Source organism: Pocillopora damicornis, chromosome 6, assembly GCF_964200805.1.
Source record: "Pocillopora damicornis chromosome 6, jaPocDami1.2, whole genome shotgun sequence".
NCBI lineage: Eukaryota > Metazoa > Cnidaria > Anthozoa > Scleractinia > Pocilloporidae > Pocillopora > Pocillopora damicornis.
This window is the reverse complement of record NC_142675.1, coordinates 18,102,908-18,122,208: the sequence shown is the minus strand read 5'-3', so window position 1 is coordinate 18,122,208 and position 19,301 is coordinate 18,102,908. Positions and strand designations below refer to the sequence as shown.

General features: G+C 37.1%; 1 protein-coding gene across 2 annotated transcripts; it reads left to right on the top strand.

The window, feature by feature from the left end:
* Positions 1-11,086: 11,086 nt before the first annotated feature.
* On the top strand, positions 11,087-19,201 carry LOC113681996 (uncharacterized). 2 transcript variants are annotated; one of them, XM_089210945.1, is made up of 8 exons: positions 11,087-11,640; positions 13,092-13,299; positions 14,439-14,749; positions 15,062-15,190; positions 15,348-15,619; positions 16,075-17,229; positions 17,453-17,720; positions 18,019-19,201. In XM_089210945.1, exons 1-8 carry the CDS (start codon positions 11,494-11,496, stop codon positions 18,400-18,402), a joined length of 2,874 nt encoding a protein of 957 aa, XP_089067071.1. In that variant the 5' UTR covers positions 11,087-11,493; the 3' UTR covers positions 18,403-19,201. The 2 variants fall into 2 exon arrangements, with proteins under 2 accessions (XP_089067071.1, XP_089067072.1); XM_089210946.1 differs by having other exon boundaries at positions 11,511-11,640; positions 13,111-13,299.
* Positions 19,202-19,301: the final 100 nt, after the last annotated feature.

Here is a 19,301-nt window from a genome sequence, read left to right as displayed (position 1 = left end):
ATCACTTTCTTTGAATTTCAGGTATAAAGTATTCAAAGCTTCGATTATTTTTGGGTATATTTGGAGGAATTTGGGGTATTTTGGGGTATTTTGTCGATTTTTTTTCGGGTATATTGGTATTCCACTACCCCCCCTGGCCGACCCTGACTTCTCCACGCGCGCCTCCTTATAAAACTATAAGACGACTGGCATGGCTTGGAACCAGTCAGTCCAAAACGTATGTAATCGGGTATTGGTCAAATTGAACACGGCATTTTCATATTGATTACAAAAGGGTTTTTCTGTTACTGTCATGCAATTTTAAGCCAACTCCTGCAGTTACAAAAACGCACAAATTTTTCCACATTCAGTTTTTAATTCATATCTCAACAAATATTTACAGGAATAACACCTACAATATGTCATTTTAAAGTGTATAGAATGGGCTTCTCAGGGAAAAAAAAATTCATCATTGAAACCCAGGACTTTCCTAAAAAGTAAAATTTAAAACACAAAATAAGTAAGACATAGTGTAAAACTTGAGGTAAAAGTTACTTTTCCTCATAGGTATAGGTTAATTAAGATTAATTGATAGCAGAAGTTAATTATTAATATGTCAGCAACATTTCCTAAAAATCTCAAAGAAAAAGAATAAATAATGAATTTTTTATGAATTTTTATGTGCACCCATGTCATTCCAAAAAAATTAGCAAATATTTGTCCACATTCAGTTTTTAATTCATATCTCAACAAACATTTACAGGAATAACACCTACAATATGTCATTTTAAAGTGTATAGAATGGGCTTCTCAGGAAAAAAAAATTCATCATTGAAACCCAGGACTTTCCTAAAAAGTAAAATTTAAAACACAAAATAAGTAAGACATAATGTAAAACTTGAGGTCAAAGTCACTTTTCCTCACAGGTATAGGTTACTTAAGATTAATTGATAGCAGAAGTTAATTAAGGTTTCTTTCAAGTTATGATGAGATTAAATGTATTTTTGGTCGTGCAAACGCCCTCTTAACACCACGACCTTTCAGTATGAAGCGATTTTAAATACGTTTTCACAGAGAAACGCAGGATATTACTCTGGTCTGTAACACCTTGAAAAAAATTTTGAAAGCTTACTGCCACAACACTTAGTGAAATTGTCTGTCTCCTCCTTTAAGTTGGATACGAAATCACAAAATAAACTCCAATTCCCATGCCCTTAGAGATAAGACAACGCCGTGTCTGAGAAAAAAATGGCATAATTATGTTAGGGGTAACTTTAACTTCTGAATGATTTTTTATTATACTTGCCGAATGTCCTCTACATGCAAATAAGCTCATGATTTACCTTCATCCACAAAACATTTTCTTTAGCTTTTATGGGAAATCATTTTCTGTTTCCATATGGGTTCTTGCTTAGCATCAGTCTACCACGTACTGTACTCCACCACAATGCACGTGATATGATAAGCTTCATGCATTTTACAAAAAAGTGTTAGATTATTGGTGCGAGTTTAAAATCTCAACGGGCATCGATTCCAAAATAAATCCTAAAAACGAAATAATGTGGAATAACAGAAAAATTCTTATTGGAAAAAAACCTGTCTTTTACCAAACTTGGTATGACGCCGGTATTACTAAGATAAGCGACATTTTAAGCCAAAATCAGAAATTTTTGAAGTAGCATGAATTTGTCACAAAATTTAATTTAAATGTGCCTTTCACCACATACTATGGCTTGGTCAACGCAATCCCAAAAGACTGGAAAGCTATTCTTACAAACCCTATTCCAGTCGTCACACACGCGAACAATACTGTAAACAGCCTAAGAACCAGTTCTATTTACTCTTCTCTTTTAAACACCGTCTTTGTTCCTCCCACTGCCGAAACCAAAATTCTACGCCACGGATTTACAAAAACTACCATCAAGAACGTTTATCTTATGCCATTTAAAGTAACAAACGAAGTTAAAATAATAATGTTTCAGTGTAAAGTGATTCATAACGTGCTTCCAACTCGCGCCACTCTTTACCGAGACGGCATTTCAGAGAGCCCCTTATGCAACAAAACAAACGTTGCATCACCTATTAATAAACTGCACACTAATACTCGACTTCTGGATTCTGTTTCAAGACTGGTGGCACCAAAAAACAAATGAAACAATAACGTTATCCACAAGTCATATACTCTATGGCTGGCATTATAGGACAAAGCATTGGCAAGTCCTAAATTATTGCCTATTGTTAGCCAAATATCACATTTTCTGCACAAGCCTTTGCGGAGACATCTTAGATTTTCAAATCTTCCTACTATTCATCACGGGAAAACTTGAAATCCTAAAAGAGATCGCGACTGCAAAAAAAGAACTTCCGAAATTTTATCGCACGTGGGCTTTTTTACTTTAATTTTCCTACTGCTGTTGTTTTTAGGTTAGACTTATACTTAACTTCATTTTTGAGACCTGTATGTTTACTTGTGATTGTCTTTTAATTGAAAAGAACTTTGTAAACACGCCAACCGTAAATTAAATTAATGTTAATAGTATTGTAATACATGTATCGTAATGTAGTGTATGCATAATTTGTGTAAGTATAAGTATCGGTAGTGTTAGTAGCAAGTACAATGTAAGTGTAATTAATGCTGTAAGTAGTGTAAGTGATCGTCTTGTAAATAAAATTGTTTAAAAAAAAAAATGAAATAAACTGGTTAGTATCTGGAAAAAAAAAATAATGCACGTGTTTACTTTTCAAGTATAAACTGTTTTGGAGCAATAGTGATTTAGAGTGTTTTAAGATATCCCTTATGACTGTTGCAGCAAATAGATTGACCTAACCCGCGCCAATTTTTCTCGTTTCAAACTTAGTTCGTACATCATGGAAACCTATTTTAGTCTTAGTCAGTGCTGATACTAAGGACTTCTATCGAGACAAGTGTCATTTTGGATGATTCCGAGAGGCCTAATTAAGCGCACAGGTGTAGTTGGCTCCTCTGTTGCTTTGTCTGTCAGAGGATCTTTTGTTACGGTACAGGGTTGTCAGCCCGTTGCCCTGCCCTAAACTCAAAGGTGGCTTCATCAGGCATGAAAGTTAAAGCAAGAAGTGTATGATATACATCGATTCTTACGCAGTTGACAGAATGTAGGACTGGTCCATAGTCGGTCTTTAAATCTTTGCAGGATCTCTATCCTTATGTTCTGGTATTCTTTAGACCCTTCAAGCGTAAAAGAGACTCGAGAAAGTCTTAATTAAGAAAGAAAGAGAGAGGGTGGGCGACCGTACTATCATGTTAAAAAGGCATAGTCCAGTCATATTCTCATAGTATCGTAAAGTATACAAACATATAATAGTTTCAATGATTTAATAGATTTCCTTTAATATGAGCAAGTTATCATGTGTTTTAATCTCCTTCCAATTTACTTTTTTTGGGGCTTTTGTCAAATAGTTGACGTGTTACTATTTTGAACGAAGAACAACAAGAATATTCTAAAGGCAAATATTGTTCTTTCAGCTTGTAAGAAAGCTTTTTGCCGAATTTTAAAGTTAGTTTCACCATCTGGTATAAGACACTTGTGATCGTTTACTCTTAGAAGATTTCGTAAAGAGCATTCTGTTTTTTAAGAATTTAGATTAAATATAATGTAAGAAGGTCAGATATCAGAGATGGAGTTTTAAGCATAAAAAGGGTCAAACGACGTGAACAGAAGTTCCCTTGGAAGGAATTTTAGTACTGAGCAGCGTACTTTTTCATTAAGGAATTGTGTGATTAAACTTAAGAAGAAGAAACAAATTCCCATCATTACCCCTTAAAAATTGGTAAACGAAGCTTTTACAAAGATGGTTAGACTAAATCGTTTCTTAAGATCGCAAACTGTGAAAGTCAAATAAAGACTTGATCCAGGTTTTTCTTCTATCGATCTTCCAACACTTTCTACTTCTGCTGACACAGCGGCGAACTGAGTGCGTATGCTTGTAACTCGCTTTAAGTTTTATGCGTGCAAAGAAATGGGAACGAAAATATCTCCATAGTAACACTACACTAAGCAGAATTGCGGCATTTTTAAAATTCGCATTGCTTGTGTTTATTTTGCGGCGATTAGCCCAAACCAAAACAGATAAGGTTGCCTTTTTCAGGAAAGTTTCTGTCAAACCTTCTTCGTCACGTAGGTGTGAATTCAGTGACTAAGTTGAGCGGCCGTAAGATGGCTACGAAGCTCGTAGCACTTTTATCGCTGTGGTGCTTCTCGCTGTCGCCTTCTCCTTAGGCAACCCCCCCAGCCCTCGGAGAAAACATTTGTTTTCTCGCGGAAAAAATCACGTCAGCCTATCAGTTGCAGAAGAAGAATCGTGGTCCTCAACGTTTAAATGACTCGATTGGCAAAACATGCGCTCTCATTTTGTCACTGCGCCCCTCCCTCTCATCAATAATCAATTTTCTACAGTCCTACTTTAAACTCTTTTACCCCCTGGAAACCATGTGTTCCCCCCTCACAAAATTAAAAATCCCTCGACCCCTTCCCCACAGCTGATAAATACTGACTTTTCCCTATTGAAACTGATTTCCTAAAATAACAAAGATTTCCATTTTTTTATCCGCAAATAACCACAGACAAACAGCAACGAAACTCGTCGTAACTTAGCTTAACGTTACGTTAGTATATAAAGTCTATATACCGTACAGTCAATGTCTTGAATATGCAATGGTTCAGGTACTTCATCGTAATGTTCATGTATCTGATGTTCTCCCTCAAATGAATTTCCATCGCTGACTCAATCCAGTTTAATTCAATTCGGTGATGGAGCTCTTTTGCTTCAAGTTCCAGGTATTGGCCGATTATTGACCCTTTAACAACCTGAAGTGATCAGATGTAACCTCTCCCTATAATATCCAAACATTATCCAGCAAACAGGTAATGAGAATACTCAAACTTATCAGGTAGAGATTGTTATCTTGATCAAACACCAAATTATTGCCCATAATTTACAAGGAAATGTGTAGCAGCTACAGGGGAGAATTAACAATCAGATCTTTGGAGTTTAAGGGTTAATACAAATTTAGCCATTGCTTGGCAAAACTGTGTTCTGAATTATCTTTAAGAATCTTTTTCAGTTGTGTACTCCTTGCAAAATGCGGATGCATATGCATTTATTTCGGACTATAGCATCTCTTGGAAGAAGTCCTCTTATCAGCCGAAATTTCTAATTTACAGACAACTAAGCACTTACATGATTGCAGAAAAAAGGAATTGGCGTGATAGGGTTAAATGGTTTGTTTCGAATTCTATCACATAATTTGTGAATCTTGTTGAATGTTAAAAACTTACTCCACAACTGCAATGTATTTGGTACAGTCTAAAATTAGTGACAATAACTACTCTATAACTACTAATAATCTCTAGTATTGTATCAGTTTATTAATAGAAGACTTAACTCATTGACATAAATGTATCTAATAGCTCAGTAAATTCAAACATCCATGGGCCATCATTGAACGCAACATACCAACCGTAACCATTTTACCTATGTGAACGAAAGAACTACATTTTACACAACAAATACAAACTTTTGCAATACTCAGAGACCAAATCTTTATCACTATGCTATTAGATAACTTTTCCCTTAGAAACATAAAAAAAAATTTAAAACAATCATACCCATTTGTAATCGAAGTATCATCGTAAATAACAAGAACTCATCTTTAGTCACGGTCTAGTCTGTACATAACTGATTGATATTTTTTTTCCTCATTCCCATCGTCATCATCCTTTTCACAGCTAATGCCATAATCGTCAAAAATTATCCTTATCAGATTTTCTACCAACTTTGCTTAATTTTTTGGAGAACTATACAACAACGATTTCATGGATACGTTCAAAAGTGTCCTTCGCTCTACTAAGGTACGCCTTACTTTGCCTAAGAGGTTCACGCACCACTATTCAGAGGGACACTAGGCGTGTCCCTCTGAACATTGAACATTGCGACTTTGAGATCGAAAAGAACCAGCAGGATTTAGAGAATAGTTTTTGTTTTTGTTTTTGTTTTTGTTTTTGTTTTTGTTTTTGTTTTTGTTTTTGTTTTTGTTTTTGTTTTTGTTTTTGTTTTTGTTTTTGTTTTTGTTTTTGTTTTTGTTTTTGTTTTTGTTTTTGTTTTTGTTTTTGTTTTTGTTTTTGTTTTTGTTTTTGTTTTTGTTTTTGTTTTTGTTTTTGTTTTTGTTTTTGTTTTTGTTTTTGTTTTTGTTTTTGTTTTTGTTTTTGTTTTTGTTTTGTTTTGTTTTAGTTTTGCTTTGTTTTTTGTTTTTTTTTAGAGTATTTTTAGATTTTTAATATATAAGATGGATGTTTTTTTTTATCTTCAAATAAGTTTTTCCATGATATTTTCCTTGAGCTAGGTTGAACTCGGAAATAGTTAAGGATAGGATTAGGAAGTAATAGATTGTAGTCGATGGAATGTAATCATTAGAATGAAATAACTATGTGAAATGAGACCTATGACAGATTTAAATTTAATTAAGTTTATACTATATTATAGGAAAAGAATTTTAGTGAATTAAAATTTATGATTTCATTATTATTATTGTTATTATTATTATTATCATTATTGCTGTATTAGTATTTCAATAAAGCCGTATGATGATCTTTGTTTGTCCTGCAAGCGCTTTGAGAATCTCGATTTCACAAAACTCACCAATAAACCTATCTCCATGTCTTATACCCCATTCACACCAGCAAAACATGTTTTGTTAAACTGGTTTTCATTGAATGAAAATTATAAACAGAGAACTAAAAAACTTGATTTTCCATTGGATTCAAGCACTTGCTAACTTGCATTTCCAATGTGCTACATTCAAGTCAAAAATATTCGGTTAAATAGTTTCTATGAAGAAAAAAAAAATTAAACTGTGTTTAACAAAACAACTTTTAAACATGTTTAAGCTTTGGTGTGAATGGGGCATTAAAGAGTCACTTTTAAATTTTGTATACCTCTACCACTTCTACTCTATCGCTCCTCAACTTCGACCCCCTCAGTATGATTTGACAAAGGGTGAAGGTAGGCATATGATGATAAATGATTTGATAACCATGTAAATCATCATACATACGTGATACTAACTTCATAATCTTGACACTATGTACAAAACGTCACAATAAACTAAGTTTTAGCTCTATACCTTCAGAGATTTTCTTGAAATTATTAGAGTTCAAATGGGTGGAGATGTGTCCCGGTAGAGCATGGTCAACCTCTGATGACATGCTGTGTTATCTGGTCGTTTGTCTGCTTCTTCAACCAAGCAGCCCCGCATTAGACCTTTCCATTCAGGCGGGGGTTTCTTCCTTTCTTGGTCGTCTTGTGTTGGTCTGTTACGTTCAGCATACTAACCATAAACCGCTCTCACGTCTCCCTCTGGACTATTTTGGAAAAAAGGTGGCCTTTCCTGCGCATGTACATGCATAGATTTAAGCAGTGACTTTTGACGATTCATCCCCTCCCCCTCTCTCAATTAAGATCGCAAAATTAAAAACCTAAGATTTCCCCTTGGTGTTCAAGGCAAATAAAAAAGGGAGGCCTTGCGTCAGAAAATTTGAGTTTAGAAAATTACAAATACAGACAGATGCAATGAAGCGCAAAACGATCATAATTCAGGACAAATTATGTAGCATAGTTTGTCAAGTAATGCGAATCATATGAGTGTTCCTGCTGAGAACTAGTCAATAGTTTTAAGTGCGTTCAAACAGATTCTGAGACAGGCTAACACAAACTGTAAAGTAACGAATGAAATCATGTGAACTTCAAGTGTGAAAAAATACTTGAAACCACAATGTTTTAAGACTGCTTGTATAGAGAAACAAGTCACTGCTGACTCAGACTGAGATAAAGATTTGATATCATTTTATACTTGTTTAGAGCCTGCAAATGTATCCTTTACCATTTATTCATTCAATATTTAATATCACCATACCAGTCCAGACCTTTCTTCGGAAACCTTCCCATGTTCATCCGTGTGTCATTTCCGTACAAGTTACCATGATGTTTTCCAAATTGAAACTCTGTGAACAATTCCCTGAATATGAATGAACTCGAGAGCATGGGCGATGTTTCTTGCCCATCGAATTAGACTTCTCGCGGCACCAGTTGTCAAGGACAGACTAGGTATATTGTCCTGATTCTAGAAAATGCGTCCCATCAAGTTTTCCTTGCAGAATTCCATCACGAGAGTTACTCTCAACAAATCTTCTTCTCTAATCAGTGCAGCACCATAGAACTTAACGATAAATGGATGATTCAGCTTCCTAAAAAAATTTTAGATTCATGAATTACCTTTAGCCCAGTGTCTGTGTAACAGTATCACGCTTTGTTTCATTAGTTAATTGTTGTCACGCTATGATTTCCTTTTATTGTTATTTTTTTTACATTGTTTCATTGTTTCAACTCTTCTTCCAAAACATGTAAACTATCGACTAAAGTAAAGCCTTCGGTCCAAAAAAATTACTTTTTTGAATGAATGTTTCAATAAAAGAGATAACAAAACAAAAAAATTATAACAAGTATAAAGGCTTATGTCATAAAAGTAGTGGATCACATTTTAAACCCACTTTGGTTGTCCATAGAAGCCCCATAAGTTACAAATCACTCGATTCAACGGCTCGCGGAACTGAAAGGTTCTCTCGTTTTCTCCCAACATCCCAGTTCTACTTATCACGTTACAAAACGAGAGGAAATGTCGTTTCTCGTTTAATCATAAATTTAAGTCAGCTTCCTGACTCACAAACTTTGGGAACATAAAGAATCGTTATGGACGAAAACATTTTTACTCTTGATTACCAACCTACAACGAGAACAACGTATTCTTTTCTCTCCAGACTCTGTTTGTGAGAATAAATTTTGTCGTCAAGGTGTCCAATGTTTTGCTCTAAGAGGGTACGAAGTTTGTCGTTCATCTTGGTGTATAAACAAGTCTCCGTGTTCTTAAAGAATTTTTGTAAGGTTACTCGTTTTCGTTTGTACTCTTCCTTGGCCTCTTTCAACACCACAAACGCCTTATACATGGAAATCAGTAGGCAATTAATGACTGTCTCCGAGGGAAACAGCGAGTTTTGGGGTAGCAAAACTCATTATTTCCCGTTGGGCCGGTCATCAAGGGTTTTATGATACCTCTCAACTCTGATCTAAAACAGACCGATAACCGCGAGAAAAAAAAAGAGAAATAGAAAATAATACATGGTGCACGAGTGTCCAGCTCGATAGCTCACAAGTGAGCGCAGCCAACGAGTGAGATGTCGAGTTGAACACAATAAGCGAAATTCCTTATCTAGAAGCAAACATGTGTTATTTCGTTTATCATATAAACACAATAGCATTTAACTGACGAGAGAATTCGACTTTTTCAACGAATGAAAATAAAAGGATCGATAATCCCCGAACAAAACTCGTAAAGTGCGTTGGCGATAAAGCTCAATATGAAAAAAAAGCGCTGAATCACTACAAAACAACAGTGGGCGTAATTTTCAATATTCAAAATTGTCAGTTATTAACTTTTTCGTTGCCTATAGAAATCTTTCAGCCACATAGCTAAAGTCTTCCCATGGCAAATCTTCTATTTGTCAATTTTCGTTCTCAGCCGCGAGAAATGTCATTACGAAAGCCACTGAATACGTAACTTTTTCACAATTTGGTTTTCTTTCCCTTCTAAGAAAGTTTGAATGTCACTGTATGTAAGCTAGACAGATTTTTCATTAATTAACAGCCATATACGAGAAAGATCCGACAAGCAAACATGAATTGAGAGTGGTGAAGGCTTTGTCGTTCACTCATCAACCTGACCGAGTGGCGCGAAAGGGGAGCGACGTGTCAGCAGCTGATTGGCGATATCAAACACATTTGATAAAGTATCGAATTTTTCACGTGTGTTGTTACGGCTTTTCTCAGGGCTGGAAATCCTTCTATAATACCGTGGTTTATATGATAAAAAAATACTACTGCATGAGCCCATAGGGTAAGTGTGAGTTGCACTCTTTATAAAGATGTAGGGGTGCTTTTTTATTTCAAATTGCGCGAAAGGTCGTGTGATTACTTGATAATTATGTGCATGAGGAAAATTTGAGAGAACTTTTCATAATTATTCAGCTGCAAAGGGCGCGCCTATAGATTTCGTCGTGCGTTTCGTCAAAACAACTGCGTTCAATCAAACAATTTTAAAAACGCTTTTAAAGTCGTTTGCATGCTGACAGCGTTCAAAGCCAACTTATAAGTGTTTTATTTTCTTTTGCACTAATTGCCTCTTCTTGCTCTGTATTGCGCAACCTAAGAATTGCATTCTTCTTAACCATTCAGAATAAAAATACCTCTTCGTTGTCCCGAATTATCATCAATTAAAGCAAAATCGTTGACTTGAACCAAATGCACCATGTAAAACTGCTGATTAGTTAGTTGTGGCGTCACGTTGCGTCACGACACATCAGCAAACCTCCTTTGTCACCTTAATAAAATTATGTCCATTTGTTAATCGGTTAATTCAAAGTTTTAACTAACGTGCGCCAGATGATCATCTAGCGCACGTTGAGGAGTTGTGCGTCAAAGCAGTGATTTCTTCAGAAGTAATAACGGAAGTTTTAACTTTCCAACTTCGCTGCGTTTATGTTCTAAAATACACAAACTAAAAAGATGTGGGCAACAAGAGGCAATCAGTGGGAAACTCTATAAAGTGTTTTAAACTTTAAACTTGGAGTAACATTCCTGAATCGAGCGGCAGCTTCATTTCATCAACAGCACAGTTCATAAGAAATTGTGTTTAAAGCAACCTTTCTTCCCAAGGGCAACAACTTTACATAATCGATCGATACCAGCTAGTGCGTGTCTGCCCCGTGATTTTAATGCTTTGTAGAAACAGTTGTCACGTAACAAGAAGACTAAATCTGGTGTTGATGTTTGCTATAATTTTGTCTAAGGTTTATTACTTGATTCGTGACACAGATGGCAGTTACCCTCGCATTGCTTATTGTCCTTACCTCTCTTACATTCCAACTGGATTTTTTCGGCAACATATTTTGATTTTCTGTTTCAATGCCCTTTTCATGTTGTCCAATGTTTTTAAGCCTTCATGCGAAACTCCTAAACACGCTATTGTTTGAACCATTACTGCGATGTCGTAGATCTCGTCCACAGCTGTTGCTGACAGATTCATCTTGAAAAGAAATAACACAGTTTTGAGAGCTGAGGAAAAGTAATATTCGCGATAGGAATCACTAATTGGAAATCAGTTAATCTATCCATATCAATACTGCTGCCTGATTTGTTAGAAAAGGATTTGTTTCTCATCAGAGAACAGTCTAGAAGGTTCAACGATAACAACCGCTTTTACTCAACCGAAACAATGTAATTCCAAGGTAAAGCTGCAGTGGCGTAAATATAAACCCCGTATGTGATTAACAGCTCAACAGAACGTTACATAAGAGGTGTATAGTTACTTTCTTCTCTCTCTTCTTGAAACTGTTCATTGTTCGAGACATCTTAAAGAGCGTACGCAGCATGAGTGCGTCGATAGACATTGATGAAATCGACGATATTGGGCTCATGTCCGAGTTAATGAAGTCTCGAGGTTTATCGTCAAGAGGGCTGCAGACGTTAGACCAGATGAAACAGAGGGCCAAAAAGGCACTCACAATATCAGAGAAGGTAAGAATGAAACATCTATGGCTGCGTATTGATTCAAACTCAGGTTGCACTGACATTGCCATACTGTCACTGAATTATCAAGAACTGATAGCCTTAAATACCGGGCCTATGGTAATGAGAAATGATGAAGTTATCGTCCGAAATTATCGACCAGCTGTCTTGTGGCCAGCATTCTATATGTCTAGGTTAAAAATTGGTTTATTCACAGACACTGTACGTAACAGCGAACCAAAGGGAAATCAATGACCACCAATAACTTTATTGGTTGTGAACTGATTGTCAAACCAAACATTTACTCCAGATTTAAAGCTTCTTAATTACACTGCTAGAGCTCCCTGTTCAACATTTATCATTTCGTTATTTCATGCGTATATCACAAAACGAAATCACCTAGGAGGGTGAAACCTGATAATCAGACTAGCACGGTTCAATGGACATAACCTAAATTGTATTCAGAGCTCGTGTCGAAGAAAGCGAAAATGTTTAGTATGTTAAGCTTGCATTTTGTTTGTCATCCTTCGTCAAATTTGTAAAGAAGAACTTCTTCAACGAGTTTCAGTCGGACCTGGGCTCATACTCCAATTTAGAGCTATGATGATAGGCTGTTGACAAATTTATCACGACTCTCATCCGCGCTAGTTATCGCTGTATATTGGAAATTACAGCCCGACTCTTTCAAATAAATTCCTCTGATAGTTTCCGCTTCTTTGATGGGAAGAATTTCAATGTTTCGATAGGTGGAGGTTGATATTCTATTAAAAACCAATGGCCCATCGATATCCTCTAACATTCAAGTGCTGATGGGTGATCTTGCTTGATAAAGATGACAGTTTCCTTTGTGTTGTCCTTTTCTGTTGTAAAGCAGAATCTACTTTGTTTTAAAATTTCAGTTCTGAGTGCATTTTTATGCGTATGTTTACGTCGTAAATTGTAGTTCAACTTGAATAATTAATTTCACGTCGAGGTCGCACTCAAATCTAAACTCGAGTATGTCAATAAAGTCAAAATTTTATTAAGGTCATTAAGCCGTAGCGTATTAAGTGGTCACCCTGTATTAAGCGGTTGTAAATTCCCCTTAAACGCTGTAACGTTAGAATTATCTCTCTTCTTTGGACTGTTAATGAAAATATTACGCACGAACATCTCGCAAGTCATTTTCTGGTCAGCCTGTATTCAACGGTTACCCCGCCATTCTCCATGGGCGACTGCTAAATACAGGTTCGACTATACAATGAAATGTGCATACAAGGAAGAGTACCCGAGCCTACGCCAGCTTGATCAGTCAACACGCCGAAATGGGCTGATTCCAAAGAAATCACCACATTGAAGTAAATCCTGTATAGTATTGAGTGACCGACATAGATAAATAGCTTGGCAAGTCTAGTAAGTTATATTGTCGTGTTGATATTTTTTTGCAAAGCGATGTAATCTATCCATGCTCCATTTATCAGGCCTTTTCAACGTTGACAGAGGCAAGGGAAGAAGTCGAGAGAAGACAAACGCTCTTGCTAGAATCATGCGTGAGCACAGAGGCATGTCTAAATAGGATGAGTGACAAGGACTACGCTCTTCTGGAGTTGGGAGTCAAAAATCTCAAGAACCAATTGGCCTACCACAAACAGAGATTAGAGAGAGTGGAATACGTCGTGCTTGTTTCAGGTTGGTTGCTGAAAAAAATTCTGAAAGCTCATAATTAAGTAGAGGTTGAAGCATGTGCGCGTGTCGTAACTTGAGTTTCCTGCTTGCTGCTCCATTCGCTCTCAGGCAGATTGTCCGCCACAGGACTATGCCATTAACTTGCAAAGGAGTAGCAAGAGACGGGACGCAAGCTACTTGACGGCCACAACAGGTGTTGCATAGTTTCGTGTTAATATCTGCCAGAATTCATTTTTAATTGCAATATATTCTCCGTTTTAACTATCCCTTCGTATCCGTCATGGCCAATATTTTGAAGTTAATCGCGTTTAATCTGTGGAATGAATTTCCTCGGCTCACTTCGAAGTGTGACTCATCGTGCAGTAAGTCGTGTGAAACTTAATTTTTATATATACACATAAGAAACAGGGGCCGTGCACTAGCGCATGTTGACCGACGTCACGCAGCTTTTTCCATACTCGTCTCCTCATTCGTTGTAAGAGGTTTGCTCAACCCACCTGGCCAAGAGAGCAACTTTCAGACTGATTCCACTGGGAAGTCAAATCCTTCGCATGTGGTCATACCTTGTCATGAGTTTTTGAGAAATTTGCTTTTCCCGAGTGATAAACGATTTATGTCGTAGGGCTACGACGCCGACGCTATAAACTCGACAGACAGAAACGCTGCATATTATTGTTGTTGTTTTGGTTGTTCTTGTTTTCTTGTTTCAATTGAATTAACTCATCTTGATCCCAAAACATCTTCTCTTTCAGAAATGTGTACACTGTGATTTCTTAAACTAATAAAAACTCCCGACGAACATTTTTCATCATGTGTATCATCCCTTTTATGTGCGGGAGATAAGTCAAAGTGGCTGCCATGTTTCCAGACTTTTCGCCATAGTAAAGTAATTTTTTTACTATTTTGTCATAATAACGCTTCTATTGTCTTTAGACGAACAGGGCTCAAGGCAGTTTCCCTTTAACGTCTAGATTCTTGTCATTCATGGTCGTAAAAACGACGTATATCTTTGATAAGAACCTGTTTTGCATGTTAATGAGAAATTGACAAGTTAAACTTTACCAAGACTCATCATAGACAATGATCTGGAAATTTAAAAACAACGAATTGCATTTTTTTTAACCCAGTGCTTTTCTCGACAGGTGAAAGAGATTCGAAAAAAAGCACGTTGCTGAGTCTGATTCTTGGGGAACAACTCCTCCCTGACTCCTTTCTTACCACTTCTTCCATTATCTGCGAACTAAAATATGGAAAAACCCCTGGGCTGGTAGCTCACTATAAAGACGCAGATCCTGAAACAGGCCTTTTCTCAAAGACTATCCAACTTAGCGAGATGGCTGTGAACTCTCAGCAAATCTTTCTTCAAGAAATCTCCTCATTTTTCCAAAATGAAGATCTCCAAGGTTCAGTTTTTGATAAGATTGAGATCTTTTGGCCAAACAACTTACTTAAGGTTGGTGATTAGCAAGCCAAGGGCATGAAATGTAAATTGTGAGCTGAGGGTTGCTAAAAGCTTCCATCTAGCAATATTCTTGGCAAATTGGGTCTTGCAACATAATGTTCATGAACGGATTAGCTTTGACACCTAACATATATCGTTTTCGTTCGCAATCTAACCCTTTAGGAGCATTGATGTAGCTTGATTTCTTGATCAGAAAAACGTCTATAAATGTTTCAACAACAACAATTACAAAAAATACTCATTAAAAAAGCGTCATTTAACCTGTTTTAAGATTCACTTACTTCTCATCGTTATGTTTACTAGGAAAGAATCGTTGTAGTTGACAGTCCAGGATTTGAAAAATCACGCATCGTGGAGGAGAAAGTAAAGGCGTACCTTTCTGAGGCTTTCGCAGTTCTCTGCGTTATTGACAGTTCAGCACAGCAACTAAGGGTAAGCTGTATGGACAAGTTGAGTTCACGCACCCGAACTGTTCCATAGCAGGGATTATAAATATGTTTTATTATCATTATTATGATTATTATTATTATAAGAATTATTATAGTTACCGCGAAGGAATTTTCAACTCCATGTGCACGTTTGTCCTTAGATGCAAGAAACAATCAAACAATGCAGAAGATTATGTCTTGACCAAATGGAAACCTCCTCAATTTTTCCTCTTTTCCTATGTAACAATTGGCACCAATTATCTCAACTCAGAGAATACTGGCCTGAATTAGACCCAGATTCCCAAACCATTTTCATTTCATCGCCTTACGCCACAAACGATGACACAGCCGTCGCGGAGTTTGCGTCGCTGATGGATGCTGTTAAATCCACCGCCTTGCAAAGCAATAAAGAAACGCTGCAAATGCAGTGGAGGTACGTTCTGTTATGACTATGGAGGATCTTAAAAAGCCACGTGGGGTTATTGTGGCCCCAATTTACGCCTTAAGTGATGCACTATTTTAAATGCATTCCTATCTTATTAAAAAGACCAAGTTATGTTGCCCACTTGTTTTGATTTAATGAGGTTCACTCATGTGCACAGTGAAAATTATAATTTACACATACGCAAAGGCATAGAAAATTGTGGGGTTTACTTCTCTAGGTGGCTACTACAAAGTGCTTTATGGGGAAACTTTGGGTAAAAGCCGAATTCCTTAACGCCTAGATCAAAATCGCCATGAATTTAGCAATGAATTTCTTCCTAGTTTGTTATCAGACTTGTTTATATCTTGAAGTTTCGCCCACATGGAATGATAAAGAATAAGTTCAATAAACATTTTGGTTAAAAATGAACTTGTAGTCTGTATACTTTCATCTCTCATGATCAGGTGGCTTGACTTAGCCATTTCACGTATGGCCCACCACATGAAAATGGTCATGGATCATTGCCCTTCCACCGATCGTAAAATCGTCTCTTCACATTTTAAACGCCTTCGTGACGTTGAGATGCGCCTGTGCTCAATTGAATACGAGTTGCAAGAGTATTTCAGAAAACTGGCAGACAACGCCGTTAGGGTACTGTCCAAAGACCTCCAGTCTTGCGAAGTTATGGAACAATTTACCTCGTGGACGCTTGATGATATTCCACACGCTGGAGAAAGTTGGGAGGTGACCGAACATCTTATCCAAGATGCATTTATGAAGCGACTTCAGACCACGATTACCGCGTGGGAAGAAAAAAAACAAATTTTATCCTACTCTTGCAGATCTCTGGTCCAATTGTCCCACCAGCGATTTGATAAAACTAAGAGTCTACTACCTCTCCGATACCTAAAAAACTCCGTCATCACGGATGCTGGTGCTAGTGGATCACATACTTGCCAGTCTTCAAATGACTTCAGCGCGGCCCAAAAAGTTATGATCGGGCTGACAAGTCCAATTTGGGTTCCAGTCGGCCTGGCAGTTCTAGTTGGCAGCGTCCCATTCATGGGTATTAGGAGATTTAAAGGGAAAGTAACAAATTGGAAACGTTCGAGAAAATACGAAAAAGACAAACAGAGCTTTATCGTGCAAGCCTCCCGTGAATACCTTCGCAGTGTGGCTCAAGAGCAACAGCTTTCGTTGTTCGTGGAGAAGGAGCTCAAAGATGTTAAGGTTTACCTTACGAAAGTATCATCTTGTTTGCGCGAGCTCATAGTCGCTGACAAAATACTATGCCAGCAGCTCAGAGATGAGATTCGCTCTGAGAAGGAAATAAAAGAATTATATGGCCCTTTAGAAGAGATGATTGTTAGAGAAAAGGAAAAGATGGCCCTCTTTTCCATTAAAGAATTACAGAGCATGGAAATAAGTCGTAACGACTTGGAGTGGTATCGAGACGATCCAACTTCACTTCTTGGAAATGGAGAATTCGCTTCAGTTTATCGAGGAACATTCAGGTTACCTGGACAGAGCGAACCAACACAGGTGGCTGTGAAATTATGGAGCGAAGAACTAAACGAATCCACCGCGATTGGCTTCCTTTCTAAGACAGAAACACTGAGGTTAGTTACTCTTAGTATCGAATGAAAATTCTGATATAGCTGAGTTAATGCATAAAAGAGGGCTGTCTAAAGAAGAATTTAATGGGATTTGACAACTATAGAATATTAGATACTTAAGTTAGATCGTAATGATAACATAGCAGTTGAAAAACGCCGAAATACTCGGGTACTTTGAAATCCTATCGAACTTGAATAAAGGTCAATGCAACTATATCTTTTACAGGAAGCTTGGCTCTCCCTTTATTGTCAAGTTCTTTGGGACAGCATTGCTGAAGGAAGATGATCGATTGCGGGTGATCCATGTTTTTGAATCTTGCGAGGAAAACTTGATGAATCATATTTTTCAGAATCCTGAAAATATTCCTGGATTTTCTGAAAAAACCTCCGCTAAGAAAAATGCACTGTGCTGGGCAAAGGACATAGCTGCTGCCATAGAGTTCATACACAACCAGGGCATTGTTCACCGCAGACTTAAGCTGGAGAAAATTTTGGTGAGTTTCAAATAAGTCTGAATTTAATTTCTACAGTTGCTTCGATTTGAGTCTTCTTGTGAGGGTCAGTTCATCATGAATTATCTAATACGTTAGTCAAATAATTAAGACTTACAAATTAAATGTAATTGTTGTTAAATTCCGCTTAAGTACTCTTTAATCAACAGTTCGCGGTGTCGAGTGACGAACTGCGAGTGCTTCCAGTCAATTTTGCAGAAGAGACCTTGTAGCTCCTAAAAGGCCCGAAAATATTTTTATGTTTATGACAAATTTGCCCATTATTCACCTCTTTTCATAGCTTTCAGGAAGAAACGTCGTTAAGGTCTCTGGTTTTCGCCTTTCTGAAGAGAACAAGACAATGGAAACTGATGCCTATCTTGCCTCCGAAGTGATCTTTTGCGAAGAGTACGATAACAAGCTTAAGGCTGACATATACAGCTTTGGTATAATGCTTTGGGAGATGTGGTATGGTAAGAGAGCCCTCCTTGAAAAAGCGGAACATGTGTCGGACCAAGAGGGTGCAAGACCTTCATATGTACAAGACGCGATCAAGCCTCCAACTGGCTGGCAAGATCTAATGCAGCGTTGCTGGGATGGAAAACCCCACAATCGACCAGATGCGGCAGAGTGCCGCAAGCTGTTGACTGTGCTCTATCAGGAAGTTTACGCACCACCTCTATGAACACTGGTTAATATTAGGGCAGCCATCTTGATCGTATTTCATATTTAAAGGTAGAATTACTGATAACAAATTCGTTCTGATTACTATGGTTAATAGCAAAGAGTGAAATACAAGGAAACATACATCATGATAGAATACAGTACGTGGTAGACTGTTGCCAGGCAAGAAACCATATGTATAGGCAACAGAAAATTATTTTCTATAAAAGCTGAAGAAAGTGTTTTCTGGATGAAGGTAAATCTTTGTTTGAAGACCTTCCTTATGATATATCATTTTTGCATCGAAAAAGGCAAGAGCAAGGTTTTTTTTTGTCATCGCACGGTTTGTACCATAGTCTCACACTCAGAAAAAAAGGAAAAAAAGAAACAATTTATTTTCACCTCGGCGCTCTAACTTTTCTCACCAATATAAACGTCTACAGTATCGTTCTCAACATGCACAGCTATCGGTGATGTTTATCTCTGGATCACAGTATTGATCACATTATTACTACAGGTTTGTTTACGTAAGGAACTCTAGAGAAAGAGTTATTTCAGCACTTTGAATTCTAGAGACAGTGTAAGTATTCAAAGGTTCAAATTGTGTGAGTAGAAAACCGCCTAGAGACCTTAGGAGCTAGTTTCAAAACTGAGGCGTGCATATTTGCATACGAAAATGTTAGGTCTGTATATTGGTAAACTGAAACATTTATGATGAACTCTTTAAAATAAAGGCCTAATCAATATCTCCAATACCTCCTAACAATATGCTTTTAAATATTGTTCGTTTTTGAAAGATTAAAGGCGATTTTCAGCTTGCAGTCTGTTGCTATGAAATCAAGACTGGACAAAACTTAATGTTCAAAAAAATTTCGGCCAAGAAGGAATCTGTAAAAAAACCTTAAAGCATCTCGAATATTA

Bases quoted from the DNA above. Each gene is read 5' to 3' on its own strand.
- LOC113681996 (XM_089210945.1), top strand. From the start codon at position 11,494: ATGAGTGCGTCGATAGACATTGATGAAATCGACGATATTGGGCTCATG. The intron at 15,191-15,347 runs GTAAGCTGTATG...GTTTGTCCTTAG, and splicing joins GTTCAGCACAGCAACTAAGG to ATGCAAGAAACAATCAAACA. The intron at 17,230-17,452 runs GTTAGTTACTCT...TATCTTTTACAG, and splicing joins TCTAAGACAGAAACACTGAG to GAAGCTTGGCTCTCCCTTTA.